Source organism: Suricata suricatta, chromosome 13 (genome assembly GCF_006229205.1).
Source record: "Suricata suricatta isolate VVHF042 chromosome 13, meerkat_22Aug2017_6uvM2_HiC, whole genome shotgun sequence".
NCBI lineage: Eukaryota > Metazoa > Chordata > Mammalia > Carnivora > Herpestidae > Suricata > Suricata suricatta.
In genome coordinates this window covers 85,234,177-85,250,722 of record NC_043712.1, presented here as the reverse complement: position 1 = coordinate 85,250,722, position 16,546 = coordinate 85,234,177, and the positions used below count along the sequence as shown (strand labels likewise).

The following is a 16,546-nucleotide window of genomic DNA, read 5'->3' as shown; positions in this document are numbered from 1 at the left end:
AAAAACTTGTGATTTTTGTTCAGATTTCCTTTTTTCCCTGAGTCTTTTAGTTCATTTAACTTTCAGGTAGAAGGCTATTTTGTTAAGTTTTACTGAATTATGATAATCAGTGTTATTTGTAATATTTCAGTTTTATAAAATGGATGTTTCCTTTTAATGTTAATAGTTAATATTTTGAGTATTTCGTGTCCACTTTAGAAGGTATGTTTTGTGTTACCAGCTTGTGAAGTTTAATCTATTTGTCCATATAATCTCCTTCACTGATCATTTTTTCGTTGTTTGTTCAACTGATGTTTTGTGCTGACAGTGGAGTATTTCTTGTTTGTAGTCTTTCTGCAGACATAGATACCTTTTTGCATCCCTGGTATTTTACTTCATCAAGTAGTTGCTGTTACTTGATGCACAATTTTGTGTCAATAAGAAGTGCCTTTTTACATTTAATGTTTTTGTCTTGAATCCTGTTTTCTGATACCAAAGAGGTCTTTTTAAACCTTCTGTCCACTCTAGCCAGAAATACCTTTGTTCATACCTTTATTTTTACTCTTTCTGAAACTCCTTAAGTGTTTCAGATTAAGCCAAATTTTTTTTTCTTTTAGGTCTATTCACATTTATTTCTGTGACTAATGCATTTGGTTGTAACTTTGTTCCAATATTCTGTGCTTTATTTGCTATATTCCTTTTTGTTTGATCTGTTGTCTTTGCTCTTTAATTAAAAACCTACATTTTCTGGCATTTTAGGAAAGTGTATATTTTGTTTTGACCACATGCTGGGTAACCGTTTACTGTGTCCGTTTCGTGGCCGCCAAGTCTGCTTATCCAGCTTCCCCAGCTCCCGCTCGGCGTTGGATGTAACCAACTGGCTACCGTGGTCTTCCCCACTCACCGGGATATTGCCTTCGAAATGAGTTTGGACGGGTTAAAACCCTCGCTATTTGTTCTTCTGCTGTAGTTTTTGAAGTTCCCTCTTGATTACATGAAGCTTATTCTCTGGATTTCTGAAGGCCTTGCGAGTGCTCGGCTCTTGTATGTTTAAAGGACAGGTTCGGTCATTGTAAATTCTGTGCCTCGTTACGCACCTCAGTACTCACCCCGCTTGACACCCACGGAGTGTCCAAGTCACAACACTTGCAGTAGGTCTGCAGTGAGAATCCTTAGAAGTGACGGAAGGCATGTCCTTCATGGTCTGGTTTGGTGGTCAGCTACCTGCTTCTCCTGGTGCTGTTTAAAAGACAGTTTTAATTGTTGTTCTTGCCCTGCAGGACCGAGCCACATGTCATTCTACGTCCGCACCCACGAAGGATCGACGCTCTCCCAGTGGTCTCTTGGCAATGGCACCCCAGTCACAAGTAAAGGCGGGGACTACTTCGTATTCTACTCGCACGGCCTCCAGGCTTCTGCATGGAGGTTCTGGATAGAAGTGCAGGTGGGGATTGGCCAGCACTGCTGCAATGACGGTCAGGCCCCCCCCCGTGGTATGTGGCAAAAACTGGGATGATCGTGCCTTCAAAGAACTAAAGAACTGACTACTTTTCTCTGTTAGGTCTTGGAAGAACGGCCTGAAGGAATGGTCACCGTGGCCCTGGCTGCCCACTACCTTTCAGGTGAGGATAAGAGGTCCTCCCAGCTGGATGCTCTGAGAGAGAAGTTCCCAGACTGGACGTTTCCCTCGGCCTGGGTGTGCACCTACAGTCTCTTTGTGTTTTAATCTTCCGGACAAGCTCCAAGTCCATGCCTGGTGGGATACCCCGCACGCCGTGGTTTCTCCCTGCATTCCGTGGATGTTTGTGATGTAAGTCAGTGGTTTTTCGTGAGCACATGTTCGGATTGTGATGTAAGTCAGCGACTGTTCAGGGCTTAGTGGGCTGACAGTCCACTGCAGTGCTGGGGGTAGTGCTGCACAGCCTTTTTGACACTTGAAGACGCCAGGTTGCTGGCACTTAAGCACATGTGGGTCCTCCCACCACACATGGAAGTCATTTTCTATGACCTTAAGGATAAAAGCCAACAGACCACTTCAGTAGTTACCCTTAGAATCATGGAAGGTGTAGAAGGCACCATGAGCCCACTATTCTCTAGACATAGGACACTTCCAGTTGAAGCAGCAGACCGCAGCTCAGACGCCGTTCCCCGGCGTGATGACTCCGCTGCGATGGAACCCAGGGCGTAGAAGGCAGTTCCAGCGAGAGCTGGGGCCCCGCACGTCGGTCGTGCAGCCGGGGACTCGAGAACCGTTATCGTGATGCTTTCTGAGGCTGCTCTCGAGGCCCGGAACACCCTGTCCCGTCTGGTGGCAAGGAGCTGCATTTCCCGCTGGGTTTTCGGAGGCTCTCTGGTCCAGAAGGTTGTGTGCAAGCACATGGCCTCCATTCCATCCCCGGAGCATGGAGCTGCCGTGGCCGGAAGAGCGCATGGGGTGGGGAGGCTGGGCATTTTATAAGCACTCCCTTCTGTTTTCCAAGGTTCATGCTTTAGGGGGTAACTGTATTGATGCACTGAGTCTTAGTCGGTCCAGATAGTTGCGCAGCAGCTGTCCGGCACAGCCGGCCTTCCTGGGACTCAGGGCGGTGGCTCGTGCTGGAGCCAGGCCACTGCACCCCTACTGCTGGGACTGCGGCCCCACGCCATGCCAGGCCTGGGACTTGGAGGTGCTTTTCATTTAGAAGATGGCTGTGCGGCTGCCGAGACGTGTCCAGCAGGGCCTCATGCAGCGCCTCGGCTGTGGCCCTGCAGGGACTTGCTCAGATGAGTAGTAAATCCTGCTAGCTTTCCTTTACCCATTAAGAAATTGAAAGAGTTGGTCAGATTCTGAGTTTAGCAAGCATAGGCCAAAAAGAATTTTAAAGAAAAGCCGTAGTGAAACAAAGCAAGCATCCCTCCGCTGCTCCCGCACAGGGCACACCAAGTGTGGTTTGCAGGCCAGACTCTGGGGCCACAGGCGAGCCGTGTGCAGCAGCCTTCCTTGGTCGTGCTCCTCCTGCGCCTGGAGTCTGTGATGCCCTGAACCCTGACGGACTGACCCCACCCGCCCCCAGCACTGCTGGCTGGTACTCGCGTGCATCCTGGGCCTCGTTGAAACTGTGGATTAGCCTTAGTGCTGCAAAAACCTGGCTCCTGGCCACAGCCCCTGGCCAAGCCAGGCATCTGGCTGGTAGTGAAGGTCTCTAGTGTTGACAGCTTGTACAGAAGCAGCGCTGTGGACAGAAGGTTAGAGACAGTAATATCTCAATGGATTTCAAAATACATTATTTTCTGTCCCTGTGGTTAATCTGAGATAGATTATATGGGAAAAAACAAAATCTCTTATTGAGGAAGGACACTGTTACTTAGCAGTTCTATTCCTTGTGGGAAGGAGGTTACTCCCTTTCAGTAATAATCATGGTTCTCCTTTGGCCTTTAGGTTATTTTCCTCCATAAACAGTATCTCTTGTTTTGGTTTTTAAGTCACTGGTCTCAGGCCATGTTTTTAGTGCCAGAAATGGTTAAATAGTTACAGATGATACTCAAAGCTCTGTTCAGAAGCACACTGTCAGGTTGGTCAGTGGCCTCTGGATTCAAGAACCTGCCCTCGTCCCCCTGTACCTGATCATTCAAAAGTTATTTCTAAAAGGCTCTTTCCAAATGCTAACCAACACATTCTTTCCTGTACAATTTCAATGTAAGTAGCCCAGTACTGCACATTCAGTGAAAATGGGAAGAACTGTGATTTGAAGAAATGCTTAAACGTTACACTGTGCCTGCGTGAGGAATGACCCCCTGCCTGCCAGATAAGCACGAGAGGGGCTCTCGGAGGTGACCGCCCGAGGGGCCATGGCCAGCTGCTAACTCAGGAAGCCGTAGGGCGAGGACAGTCTTCTCTTTTCACTGGTTTGCTGACTTGTTGAAATTGTTGCCTTACATTACTGAAATAAACTTTTTAACAACAAACCAGTTAGTATCTCTAACAGAAAAAAACAGATCTTTGTTGTTTGTTCTGTGTCCCTATCATTGAAGGGTTATTTCAAGTCTAAAGGGTCTAGATAGCTCTATGTGGGCAGAGAGCTCGACGTGGAAGTTTACTCCAATCAGAATGCATTTTACCGTGGAATGAAACTGTGTGTATCTTGTTAAATGTTGGGCTTCAGCATATTTTGCCAGTGAAATGCCAAGAAAATCCCTGAAGGATGAGAATCTAGAAGGATATGGGGGCGGGAAGAAGAAAGGGTCTTTCGGCCAGTGGCCCACTGCACACTCTTCTCTCTACCCAAGAAAAAGGAACCTGCCACTCCCTGGAAAGTTCTGTAGTTTGCTCAGTGAACTCCCTGGGAAACAGTTGAGTATGCTCCCTCGTCATACACCTTGCCTCCTTTTATTTAGGGCCAATAAAGCCAAAATGCATTTAGGCCTCTTTATGTCTGACTCTCTTTATTTGGGAAATATCTTTGGTAATGGTGAAGTACATTGTGTATATGTTTTTGATACTAGTGCTTCCTGATTTGTAAAAGTATTAACATGCTGATAATTTCTTCAAATTTGGCCTCTACCATGACTAAGTGGGATTTAATCCAAGGAATGAAACTGTGGCTTAACACCTGAAAAATCAATGTGCCACACCATGTGGTAGTTGTCCTTATTAAAGATACTGATATCTCAAAAGATGTAAAAACATGTTTTGGACAAAGCCTAACACCTTGTCATGATATACGCGCTTAGCAAATAACTGATCAGTTACCTTCATCAGGGTAAGGAAGTTCACATCTACAAAACACAGCTAACATCATCTACAACGAAAGACTGAAAGCTTCCCCCGCAGAGGTCAGAAAGACACCCAGCACGTCCACTGCTGCTATGGAGTATTGGACTGGGACTCTGGCCAGAGGCATCCAGACTAGGAAGGACAAGTTAAATCTCTAGGTACAGACCACATGATCTTATATACAAAAAAAATTAATAAATGAACTCAGCAGTGTCGTCGGAACATACCAACGCACAGATGTCAACTGTACTTCTGTAACAAACAATCCTATTCACAGTAGCATTAAGAAGAGTCAAATACTTAAGCATAACAAAAGTACAAGATTTTTATACTGGAAACTAAAACCGTGCTGAAAAATCCCATGTTCGGGAACTGGAAGACTTAAGATGGCAGTAGTCTCCCAAACTGAACACAATCTCACCTCGTGTCTCTGCACCCATGCAGAAACTGACAAGCTGATCCCCAAATTCACATGGAAATGCAAGGGACCCATAACAGCCCAGTCTTGAAAAAAAAGAGTCGCATATTCAAAACTTCCTACAAAGTAGGGACTGCAATCAAGACAGTGTGGTACTGGCAGTAAGAACAGAGATCAATATAACTGACAGCCTAGAAATAAGCCCATGTGTTTACATGGTCAAATGATTTTTGGCAAAGTCAATGGGAAAAACTTACCTTAAATGGTGCCGGGACAACTGAATATCCTCCTATAAAAGAACAAAGTTAGATCCCTCACTTTATACTACACACAAAATTTAACTCAAAATGGGTCAAAGACCTAATGTAGAAGCTAAAACTAAACCACAAAACAAAACTCTTGCACAGGAGAATCTAGGCATAGAGCTCCATATCCTGGTGTCAGGCAGTGGTTTCCCAAAGCACCAGCAACCAAAGAAAAGAACTTGGACTTCACCAAAATGAAAAATTTATGCTTCAAAGGACAGAGTCATGAAAGTGAAAAGATAAGCCTTTAGCATGAGAAAATACTTGCAAATCATATCTGATAAAGGCCTAGCACCCAGAATGCATGAGGAACTCTTGCAAATAATAAAAAGATAAATGACCCAACTGAAATGGGCAAATGATGTGAACAGACATTTTCCTCCAAAGAAATGCAAATGGCTAATAACCATATGAACAGACCTCAGCCACCACAAAAATGCACATCTACATCATAATGATACACCGCTTCATACATAACTCAGATGGCTATAACCAAAAATACAACAAGTATTGATGAGAGAAACCGGAAGTCACCTCCTCTGCTAGTGGAAATGTAAAACCTGGCACAGGCGCTGTGGAATATGGTTAGGCATTTCCCCAGAACATTAGCCAGTTACGTGACCAAGCGTTTTCACTTCCAGGGAGAAGTGAAAATTTACAACCACATGGAAACTTGTACATGAATGTTCACAACAGCAGCATTCACGATAGTCAAAACGTGGTAACCACCCAGATATCCGCAAACTGACGAATGGATAAACTAGATGCATAAAGTGTAAGGTTATTCAGCCTTAAAAAGGGATAAAGTTCTTAATATATGAAGATGAACTTCGAAAACCTACTGCAAAGTGAAAGAAGCCACACAGAAAAAGCTACGTATTCTGATTCCATTTATACGAAATGTCTTCAGAAGAGGGAAATCCACAAAGATTTAGGACAACAGGAAGTCAGAGTCACTTGTCACCCACCTACTAGAGACGCGTGCTCCGTCTCCTCGGTATTTACACAATCACATTTTGGACATTTTCCAGGTCCTCCACATGGGTTTCTCTTCCAAGCGTCTGTGGTCAGGCATACAGGATGCTGCCAACTCTTGATGCTCCTATTCTATGTAAGTCTGCATATAAATTTTACACCTGTCTTGATTTGTAGTTATTTCATAAGGAAAATACGAGGTGGAGTTACATAATGAAAAGAATATTTTGATGGCTTTTAATAAATACGTGTTTTGTTGTCAGCTTGAGTGATGAATAAACAAAGGTTCATGTAATGGTTTTATTGCCCGTTACCAAGTTAAAAAAAAAAAAAACACACATTACAGAAGTAGCAGCAATTTTAATTACAAGCAAACGACTCTACCCCCAGATGACTTCTTGTTTTGGTATCAGCAAATAATTCAAACTTCATATAGTTCTACTGAATACTGAAATTCATTGGTTAAAATTATGGCTTAAATAGTTGATATGTGAACCAAACAAGGCAAAATAAAAACATGAATTAAAAAGTAAAGTATATTACAGATTACCAGGAGACTGCTGTAAACCTGCCAGTTTTTCTGCCTGGGCTGCCGGCTTCCGTTACACGGAAAACAACGTCTTGGGGAAGAGAGCGCCTCCGGGCGCGCGGGCCCAGCCGCTCAGGCAGCACAGCTGTTTACACGGCCAATTGTTTTTGTCGACCGTATACTCACACCAAACACAAAGATAATGCTGGCTCTCCTCCTAATGGGCTAGGACCGGAGAATTAATTTCAGGTTGCCTTCTTGCTGGGCTCCATGTACTTGCATGGAAAATACCAGTTTCCTATCGGAAGATTCAGGGAAAGGTGGTTTAAAACAACGGCTTAAACAAAGTAGCACCAGAAAGAGCAGGTACCATAGTCACATACCCCACCCGCTCAGGAGTTTGAGGATGTGAAATTACTGCACTTGTAACGTAAAAAGTAAATGACAGCAAATTACCAAACTCATTAATTTAAAACAGTCTGATGAACTTTGAACTAAGCAATTTCAAAATGGTTTTGAGTTTCCCTCCAAAGGAAACCTGGCTAGGACAACTTTATCCAGCCATTTACTTTAAAAAGCAAGGATAGAGGACCAAGTTTTATTTCTAAACTGTAATTGCACTATGAGAAGAGAGGCTGTTTTACATAGTGGTATGAATTTGGTCCACATCAAATACATCGTTATTACAAAAATAAACAAGTTTGTTTTTGTAAAAAATAACATTGCATTCCTTTGTTCAAATTGCACAGTACAAACAAGCTACTAAATTAATACTGACAGAAGGTAACTGGAAGTACATACCGTGGATATGTGTTTAGTCTGAAGCAATTGAGGAGTATGCAGACAGGTTTTCATAATGTATGAAACTAAACTTTAAGTCCTATCTAGAAATACATAAAATACTTTTAAAAGTTACAATGAAGAATGCATTGTTCACATAGTACTTTTTAGTAGCCGTGATAATACAGGATTCAGCAGCCTATTTACATGAAAGTCCATTTTTATTCAATTTACAAAAGCAATAAATAAGAAACTACATTAATTTGCACAAAACCTGTTTCATTTCATGATCAGTGTGACCGTTTGTTTCCGTTACTGGATGACCAAGCTGATACACCTGTTCTCTTCTCTGAGGACCGCTCAGGTTGGGAAAGAAGAGCAAGCCTCGTCTCTCTTCCAACAGTAAGAATAGCTGTGCAGAACCCAGCATAAAACCTTACAGATTATAATACTAGCCCTAAAAATATGAACAGTGCCTCTGAGTATATTTACACAAGAGTATTCACAAAAAGATACAGTTCTCGGATACAAAATAGTTTAGTGGTATCTAAGAGCATAATTAGTCAGGATGCCCCTGGCCTCTGCCCGCACGGACCGCTGGGAATCGGCCTGCTAAGCCACACAGCTTCCCTCAGTTCAGGACTGGGACTGACAGGCTAACAAAGGCCAAGGAGCACATCTCTGTCACAAAAGCCACATGGTGTGTCAGGCAGGCGTCTGTTCAGGAGGCCCGAAAACGGAGCCCAGTGCTCTCGATCCGAAGGGGCACACGGGTAGCTCAGGTACCTGATGAGCTACAGCAAGCACCTTAGCATTTAATTTTAAAAAGCACTCTGGACACACACTGAACCAGAAAACACGTAAGAAGCTTTAGTGAAAAAGTAGGCTTGTCTAGGGCAAATCAGTCCCACGGGTTAGGAGCTACCATTCTTTACGAATAAAATAGTCTCATGTACAACTGTACAGTACTCTTTATTATTACTTTCCACTGCAGCTTAAAAAAATTTTATGAAAAATGATTTGATATCACATTTTTATGGAGTCAGATTTCTTAGAAGACAAACCGTTAAAATTTAGCAACACCTTACCAGTGTCTCCGAGCTCTCTCCCTGGTTAAACCATCCACCTAGGCCGCAGTGTCCTCGGCTGCGCACCGCTAGTTAATACTGCCCAGGCGGCCGCACGCCGCTGTCGTTAGGACACAGAGCAGTCGTATGTCCCGTCCTGAAAGGATTCCTCCTCCTCTGCTCGGGCTGTGTCCTCCTCTTTCCTGATGCCCAGACTGCTGCCTCCGACCTCGCCCTGAGGGAGGCTTCCATGGCCTGAGGGGCCGCGACTCTCCTCTGCCCGGGGACCAGTGTGTTCAGGAGTCTTACCCACAGTTACCGGCTGGAAAGCTTCAGGCTGGACCTGCTCCTCCATCAGCTCACTGAACTTCTGTACTTGTGGCTTAATGATGTTTAAAAATGGCTTATATCCAGGACTAAGTAGAGAGAAAAGGAAGTAAGCTATTGCCACACTGGAAATGCTCCATGGAATGTTCTGGATAAACTCCTAACACCGAAACTGAGGTCAATGCTAGATGCTGCAGGGAGGGGAGAAGGCACAGGGTAGGTGTCCGGGCCAGCACAGAGCGGGCAGCACTTCAAGTGTGCGTCTGACATCTCTGAGCTCGAGGGGCAAGGACAGACAGTCTTCAGTAGCAGAGTGTAATTCACACATGCCTGGATGGCTCAGAGGGTTCTTGGTTTAGGTTCAGATCATGATCTCATGGTTCAGGAGTTCAAGTTCCACATGGGGCTCCCTTCCTGGCAGCATGGAGCCTGTTTGGGATTCATTCATATTTTCCCTCTCCCTCTCTACCTGTACTCACTCTCTCTCAAAATAAACAAAAAATAAATCCCATTCCACAGTCTAAGGACCAACAGGGTTTCAGACTTGAGAAAGAACCTTCACAGGGTACGTTAATCGAAGTGAATTTAGCAAGTAAGAAGAAAACTAGCTCCAAGTAAAGAAAACCCCAAATCCACACATAACTGGTCACAAAGGACTAGAATCCAAAGCTCTTAGCTTCTAACCACTCACTCTTAGAGTGGGCTGACCGGCCACTGCTATGGACTGTTAAATGCACACATTCCTCTTTCCAGCAGATCCTTGTACGTTATTACCTGTGGAACCACAGACCTCAGCTTCCGGCCTCACGCTGAGATCACCTGCATCATGCCCCTCTGTACGCACACACGTGGCTGAGTAGAGGATGGTAACTACAGAAAACCGCTCTAAAGTGAACATGTGGGGGCCCCTGGGGGGCTCAGTCGGTTAAGCGTCCGACTTCGGCTCAGGTCATGATCTCACAGCTCGTAGCTTGAACCCTGCATCGGGCGCTGAGCTGTTAGCAGAGGGCCTGGAGCCTGCTTCGGATTCTGTGTCTCCCTCTCTCTCTGCCCCTTACTTGGCTCTCATTCTCTCTCCCTCAACATAAATAAACTAAACATAAAATGAAAAGAAATGAAATTATTTCTACCAGCCTAAAAGTCTCCAAAGAAATGCAGTAGAACCAAACCTACTGGGACGGGGCAGGCCCTCCCCAGGACAGCAGAGGTAACAGGCCTATACTAACAGAGCCCCATACTTACCAATCCGTAGAGGCCCATCGGTCTACCGCATGCAGCCCGGTCTTGATGTTCTGTAACATCTCTCCATCAACCTCTGAAGACTGGACGAGAAGCAGGATCTGGCTGATGACCGAGGCCTCTCTGAGAATCAGGCCTATGACGACACACCAGTCCAGACACCCCGCCTCCATGAACATGTGCAGCAAGTACCTGTGCGTGAGCAGAAACACAGCGATCGGCGCTAAGGAGCCGCCCACGGGAACACAGCAGTCGTCATCAGGAAAGCAGCCCCTAGACCCTGTACGCCCGAGCGTCCTGAGCAGGCGTTCTGTGCTTCCGAACAGCGGAGACACTCACCGAAGCTGCACCTGGGACTTATGAGGCCCCTTGCTGGCCAACTCCATGGAGATGTGCTCCAGCTCGGACTGAGTTAGACTGAGTGTGGAGAAGCTCTCCCCCACCACTGTCCAGTCCCCGTCCACCACAGAGCTACTTTCCGTCAAGTCTGTGGCTGAGCCAATACTGCATTCATCACCTGATGAAAAGGCCAAAAGTTACAAACTAGCTTCATGAAGAAATGTTTAATTTTAAGTATTAGCAGTTTCTCATATGTGGATTTCTGCTCGGAATTTTGAAACTCAAACATTAAATCCACTGGTAAAATTCCTGTGTTATATTAACAGTAGTAAACATTAAAAAAGAAATTCATTAGAGAGAGCACCAGGCACAGAGAAACAGAAGGCCACCAGTGAAGTAGTCTTGCCTACCTCCAAATCCAATCTCGCCAGAATCTGACACGGTCTTTAGATGCAATTAATAATATACAAGAAATACAGAGGAGAGTGCTGAGCACTGAAGACGCAATCACCAAAGCCCACATTTTGAGAAAATCCATAGAAGCAAGTTTCGTCAATGAAAATACGGCAAGGGGTTAAAAAAAATGGGGAGAAAACAATCTTTTTAAGAGTTGACAATCACAACGTGTGAACCTCATCTGGATTTTGGTCCTAACCATAAAAAAATTTACGGTGCTAGCAAACAACTGGAATTTGAATACACTACTAGATATTTGGTGGTTGTAGGGAATTACTGTTAAACTGTTAGAGGAGTGCTGATGGCATGATGGGATTTCTGTAAAGACACATGCTGAAACACTCACAGATAAAAACAGCCTGTCTCGGATTTGGTTCAATTAATATAGGAAGGGAAAAGCAGATCAAACAAATTCAGTCATGATTTAAGAATAACAGAGGCTCAGTAACAGATACATGGTGATGGGGGGGCAGAGCTTCCATTATACTATTATCTCTAATTTTTAAATTTGAAATGATCTCTTTAAAAAACCTTTTCTTAAAAAAAACAGTGATACTACCTCCTGTCCCCATTAAGAAAAATAAACAGAAAATAAAATTATTGGCAAGGATGTCAAGAAATTGGAATGCTTTGTCAATGTTGGTGGGTTGATAGTTCTCAAAAACGTGATCTGGCATTTCCACTCTGGCCCAGGAGAACCGACAAGAGGATCATGAAGAGCCACCACACGCCCATGTCCACTGCGGCCTCACTCGCAGTGACCGTGAAGTCGGGGCAGCCCAGTGTCCGTCATGCAGCAGAGGGATGGATAAACAGAGTGTGGTGGACAACGTTAGAGTGGGGTGCTACACACACGCTGCCTCAGGGGTGGACTCTGAGAACATTATACAGTGTGAAATAAGTCACACAAAGACAAATACTGAAGGAGTCCACTCACAAGAGGCATCTAAAGCAGTCAGATTCCTAGAGACACTACAGGGGTCGCTGCCAGCACCAGGGAGGGGGAGCTGGGGACAGAGCGTTAGCCAGGAAGAAAGCGCTCTGGAGGTTGGCTGCACAACCATGTGACTGTACTTGACACTACAGAAATCTACACAGAAAAACGCTGGAGATGGTACATATTGTGTGTGTCTTCCACAATTTCGACAAAAGGAATGGCAACCATAAGCTTCTCCACAAGAGGAGAGGTTCACGAGACTGAAGACTGACTGACCATCAACCACCAGGCAAGTGCCTGGCCATCAAGGAAACTGCCGACGACCAGACCACCTCCTACTCACAGCCCTGTAACTCTGGACCTAACAACGTGAGTCATTCTAAAATTTCTTCAATTTTCAACTCCCCCAGTATGGATGCCTATACTGTTTCTGGTGAAGAGCCAGACAGAAACTATATTAGTCTCTGAAGACTAGGAGGCAAAATTAAGGATATTACGTTAACACTCATAAGAGAAAAAGAAAATTTCCACAATTTTTTATCAGAAAATAAAAATGAGAAGATAAAAGAGTACAATTCTGTATGACCCATGGCTACTTATGAAAAGAAGAGCATCTCCTTCATCAATCGAAAATAAATACGGCAAAGGACAGCTAAGGCCAGTGGGGCCTTGTTCCAGTAACTACCCCCTCTCTAGCAGATTCTAATGACTAACCATCAAGGACCTATATGCAAAGAGTAAGGCTCTATTTTTAACACCACAGCACAAAAACCTTCCAGAAGGAAGCAAAGAAGAGTGGAGATTTACAACGACATTTACGGGGACGCCTAGGTCACTCAGTCGGCTGAGCGTTGGACTCCGGCTCAGGTTATGACTTAACAGTTCATGAGTTGGAGCCCCTGGAGGGCTCTGTGCTGACAGCTTGGAGCCTGGAGCCTGCTCCTCCCCCACTCTCATTCTGTCTCTCTCTCTCTCTCAAAAATAAATGTTAAAAAAAAATGACACTTACCTTTATTAGATAAAGGGGACAGGAAGGCATCTTGCATCTGTGGTCCATGGGATGAGGCTGTGTCCAGCTCGTGGTGAGCGGGGCCGATGCTGCCGAGCCAGCTCTGACTTCGCTGCACAGTCGAGACCCCAGCGTCCATGTCGAGGTTTAGGAAAGGGTCTGCTGACTGAGACTTCAGCAGCTGCTCCCCTACCGCAAGGTAAGCCCCAAACCAGGAAAAGTGCGGATTTGAGACACACGCACGAACATTTCCAATTCAGTTATTTCCGCTTCTCTCCGCCACACTCACAAACACTGGAAGTTCAAAGCTAGTTCCTGTCCCACACCGCATCGCCCCCCGTGGACCAGGGGCGCGTACTGAAGGACGGACTGACGAGGTAGTGCCGTCTGACCGTCTCCCTCACTGCTGCTCTTACCAGCACTACACAGGATTTATTCTGTTCATCTTTTAAGTGATTTTCCTTGGTTCTTAAGATGAAGTTACCAAATGCTTAATAAAAGGTTTTTGTTTGGATTTTCGTGAATAATAATGATTTACAACAGTTTTCTTTAAAAGACCTGAACTCCTACTTCAGATTCTGTCTCTCTCTCTCTCTCCGCCCCTCCCCCATGTGCACTCTCTCAAAAATAAACATTAAAAAATAAAATAAAAAACAAAAGGGTACCTGGATGGCTCAGTCGGGTAAGCATCTGATTTTGGCTTGGGTCATTATCTTGCAGTTTGTGTGTTTAAGCCCCACATTGGGCTTTGTGCTGACAGCTTAGAGCCTGGAGCCTGTTTCAGATCCTATGTCTCCCTCTCTCTCTGCCCCTCCCCTGATGCACACACTCTCTCTCAAAAATAAACAGAAATTAGAATAAAAAGAAGACCTAAACTAAAAAAACTTTGTTTCAATTGTTCTTTCACCAAACCAGTCCCACTCTGTCTTCTCCTAGATAGGAAGACAGTCCAAGCCCTCAAACCCATTTTAAAAATTTTTTTTTAATTTTTATTTATTTTTGATAGTGTGTGAGCAGAGAGGGGCAGAGAGAGAGGGAGACACAGAATCCGAAGCAGGCTCCAGGCTCTGAGCTGTCAGCACCGAGCCTCAGGTGGGGCTTGAACTTGTCCACTGTGAGATCATGACCTGAGCTGAAGCCAGACGCTCAACCCACTGAGCCCCCCAGGCGCTCCTCAGTTCTCTGGAATGTCCTACCAGATAAATCACAACTTAGCTTCTATTCAGGTCCGTGACCAACCAATTCCATAACTCCCCCCAATACGGTAAGTGTGGTAGTGGCTATATTCAGCTACTTTCCAACTTGTTGATAATCTGATAACAGTGGCTGAATTTATAAATTAAACTTCAAGGTCACACACAAGACTTAGAGACCTAGTTCTACTTTATTTACATCCCTGGTCGAATGGTGGATGTTCCAATGATGTGCAAAAAGTTGACTTTCATCTAACTGTTCCTGAGTTTGGGATGAAAAACTTCTGTGAATATCAACTAAACAAAACATCCAAATACTTGCAGTGAAACACAAGTCTTGTCTGAGCGACAGGAGCGCATGTTACCTGTTCGGTATTTTCCATTCTTGAAAGGAGAGCTGACAGAAGCGGCGGGGATGATGGGAAGCGGCCACAGGAAGTCTTTGTGGAGTCTCTTCAGGGCCAGCACAAAGTTGTCCACGCGGGCAGCTCGGGTGCGCTCCTTGCACAGCCAACTGATGAGTTCAAAGCCCAGCTGGGCTGCAAAGCAGCCAAGGTCCTTCAGCCGGACTTCCTCTAAGAGGCGCCGGGCGTGTCTCCAGAGCATCATATCAATGTACATGTTCTCAGCACAGTCGCTGTCTCTGCTCCATCTGTAAGTGGGAAGACGAGAAGCCTACAGAAAAACCGTCCCTGGAGGGCTCCACAGTTCTATGCAGTAGTAATGATCATGCAGAGGAGGGAAGGGATCCGGATGGGAATCTGACTGAACGAAGATCAAGGACCACAGCTCTCTTCCGCGTGAGCCCACAAGCAACCACACGTGGAGCACAGCAGGCTCTGAAACTGTATTTGGAGAACGAAGTCCGGAACAGGAAGAAGAGGAGACAGACACTTCCAAACCAGGAGGAAGGTAGTGACTGGCCGAAGGAAAGAAAGGGAGCAAATAATGCTGTACTTGAAGCAGCAAGGAGATCAGACCACAAAAACTGAGGAGAGAGACACACAGCACCGTAAGTCTCTTCAGGGGACTCGGCGATCAGCAGCCACATAAACATATAACCGAGGTAGGTGGTATAGACGGAGGAGCCAAGATGGTGGAGAGGAAGGGAGCTCTGTAAACTTCGTCTGTCCCATTGATCAAACTGAGAAGGACATTGCTCTCATCTGCAAGAGCGGAAGGAGAAAATACGGACTCCAGAAGGAAGAGAACCTGAAAGATACCTGAGTGAGTGAGTGCGAACTGGGGACACTGGAAAACGGGCCAGCCCGAGACGGCAGGGGAGGTGGGAGCCCCAGCCCAACGCGGGGCAAGCGCGCGGAGCCTGAGAGACAAAGGGAAGAGACAGAGACTGAACATGCTCATAGTACTGTCTCTAGGGAAGAGGTAAAGAACGCTTAACTGCGCTTGGAGAGAGAAGCTCACTCCATAGATAACTGCTGGGTAGCCTAAACCCCGAACCCAGGTGGCGCGCAAGGGAAGGAACAGGTTCCAGCCCGGCGCCATCTTGGCGAGGAGTCGCCGACCACTGCCGCGGCGGTGATAGGGGTGCTCACTTCGACCTCGGTTTTGGTAGTGGGAGCACGCACCTCATTTCCACGGCGCATCTTGCCCTCAGCATTGGCCCCGTGAAACTTGAATCCCGGGTGCCAACAGAGAAAAATAGCCCCCACCTCTGCGTGATCCCGGCAGGGAATTGGCCGCGGTGGAGACCTGGGTGCGCACGCACAGGCTGCAGGAGCTCCCAGCTCATTTCCAGTAGCTCCCAGCGCCGCCTCAGGCAACAGCTGCGCACTCATTCCTCCCCCAACGCTAACGCCATCCCCGCTGGGGATTGGGTCTGAGAGGGTGCACATGCACTTCCCCTCCTGCCGCGCATCTCCCCTCAGGCAGGGGCAGCCGAAATCCCAGCCTGAGCCAAGACAAACCAATTACTCCCTCTAAGAAGCCAGCAACCAAAACAAAAACACCATCTGTGGTAGCATAAAGAGTGCATGGACTGGAACCTTGAACCGAGGCAGGCCTGGAAAATACGACTCTGCTCAACCGCGGCAAAAGGAGATCAGACTCATTAGAGTGGCCTACAGTTCTTGTTCAGCAGAACTTGGTGTGCCTCCTGCCTATCTAATCTCCGCAAACACCAAGGCAGAGCCTCTGAGAGCAGCCTCGAAGACCTACCACATCAAACCACGCCTACCCACGAGAGGGAGCTGCTGTTTTTTTTAGGGTTTTTTTTTTTT

At 45.9% G+C, this 16,546-nt stretch overlaps 2 protein-coding genes across 5 annotated transcripts in view; one reads left to right on the top strand and one right to left on the bottom strand.

Moving 5' to 3' along the window:
• Positions 1-4,388, top strand: part of ERMP1 (endoplasmic reticulum metallopeptidase 1) — a 40,315-nt gene extending 35,927 nt beyond the window's left edge. The window contains exons 17-18 of the mRNA XM_029919690.1: positions 1,260-1,423; positions 1,541-4,388. Of these exons, the coding sequence (XP_029775550.1) occupies positions 1,260-1,423; positions 1,541-1,705 (329 nt within the window). The 3' untranslated portion in view covers positions 1,706-4,388. The remainder of the gene's footprint in view (positions 1-1,259; positions 1,424-1,540) is intronic.
• Positions 4,389-6,770: 2,382 nt separating this feature from the next.
• Positions 6,771-16,546, bottom strand: part of RIC1 (RIC1 homolog, RAB6A GEF complex partner 1) — a 106,383-nt gene continuing 96,607 nt past the window's right edge. For all 4 annotated transcript variants that reach the window (XM_029920124.1, XM_029920126.1, XM_029920127.1 and 1 more), the window contains 5 exons: positions 14,672-14,958; positions 13,114-13,302; positions 10,712-10,889; positions 10,376-10,564; positions 6,771-9,222 (listed from right to left, as the gene is read on the bottom strand). In XM_029920124.1, the coding sequence (XP_029775984.1) occupies positions 8,934-9,222; positions 10,376-10,564; positions 10,712-10,889; positions 13,114-13,302; positions 14,672-14,958 (1,132 nt within the window). In that variant the 3' untranslated portion in view covers positions 6,771-8,933. The remainder of the gene's footprint in view (positions 9,223-10,375; positions 10,565-10,711; positions 10,890-13,113; positions 13,303-14,671; positions 14,959-16,546) is intronic.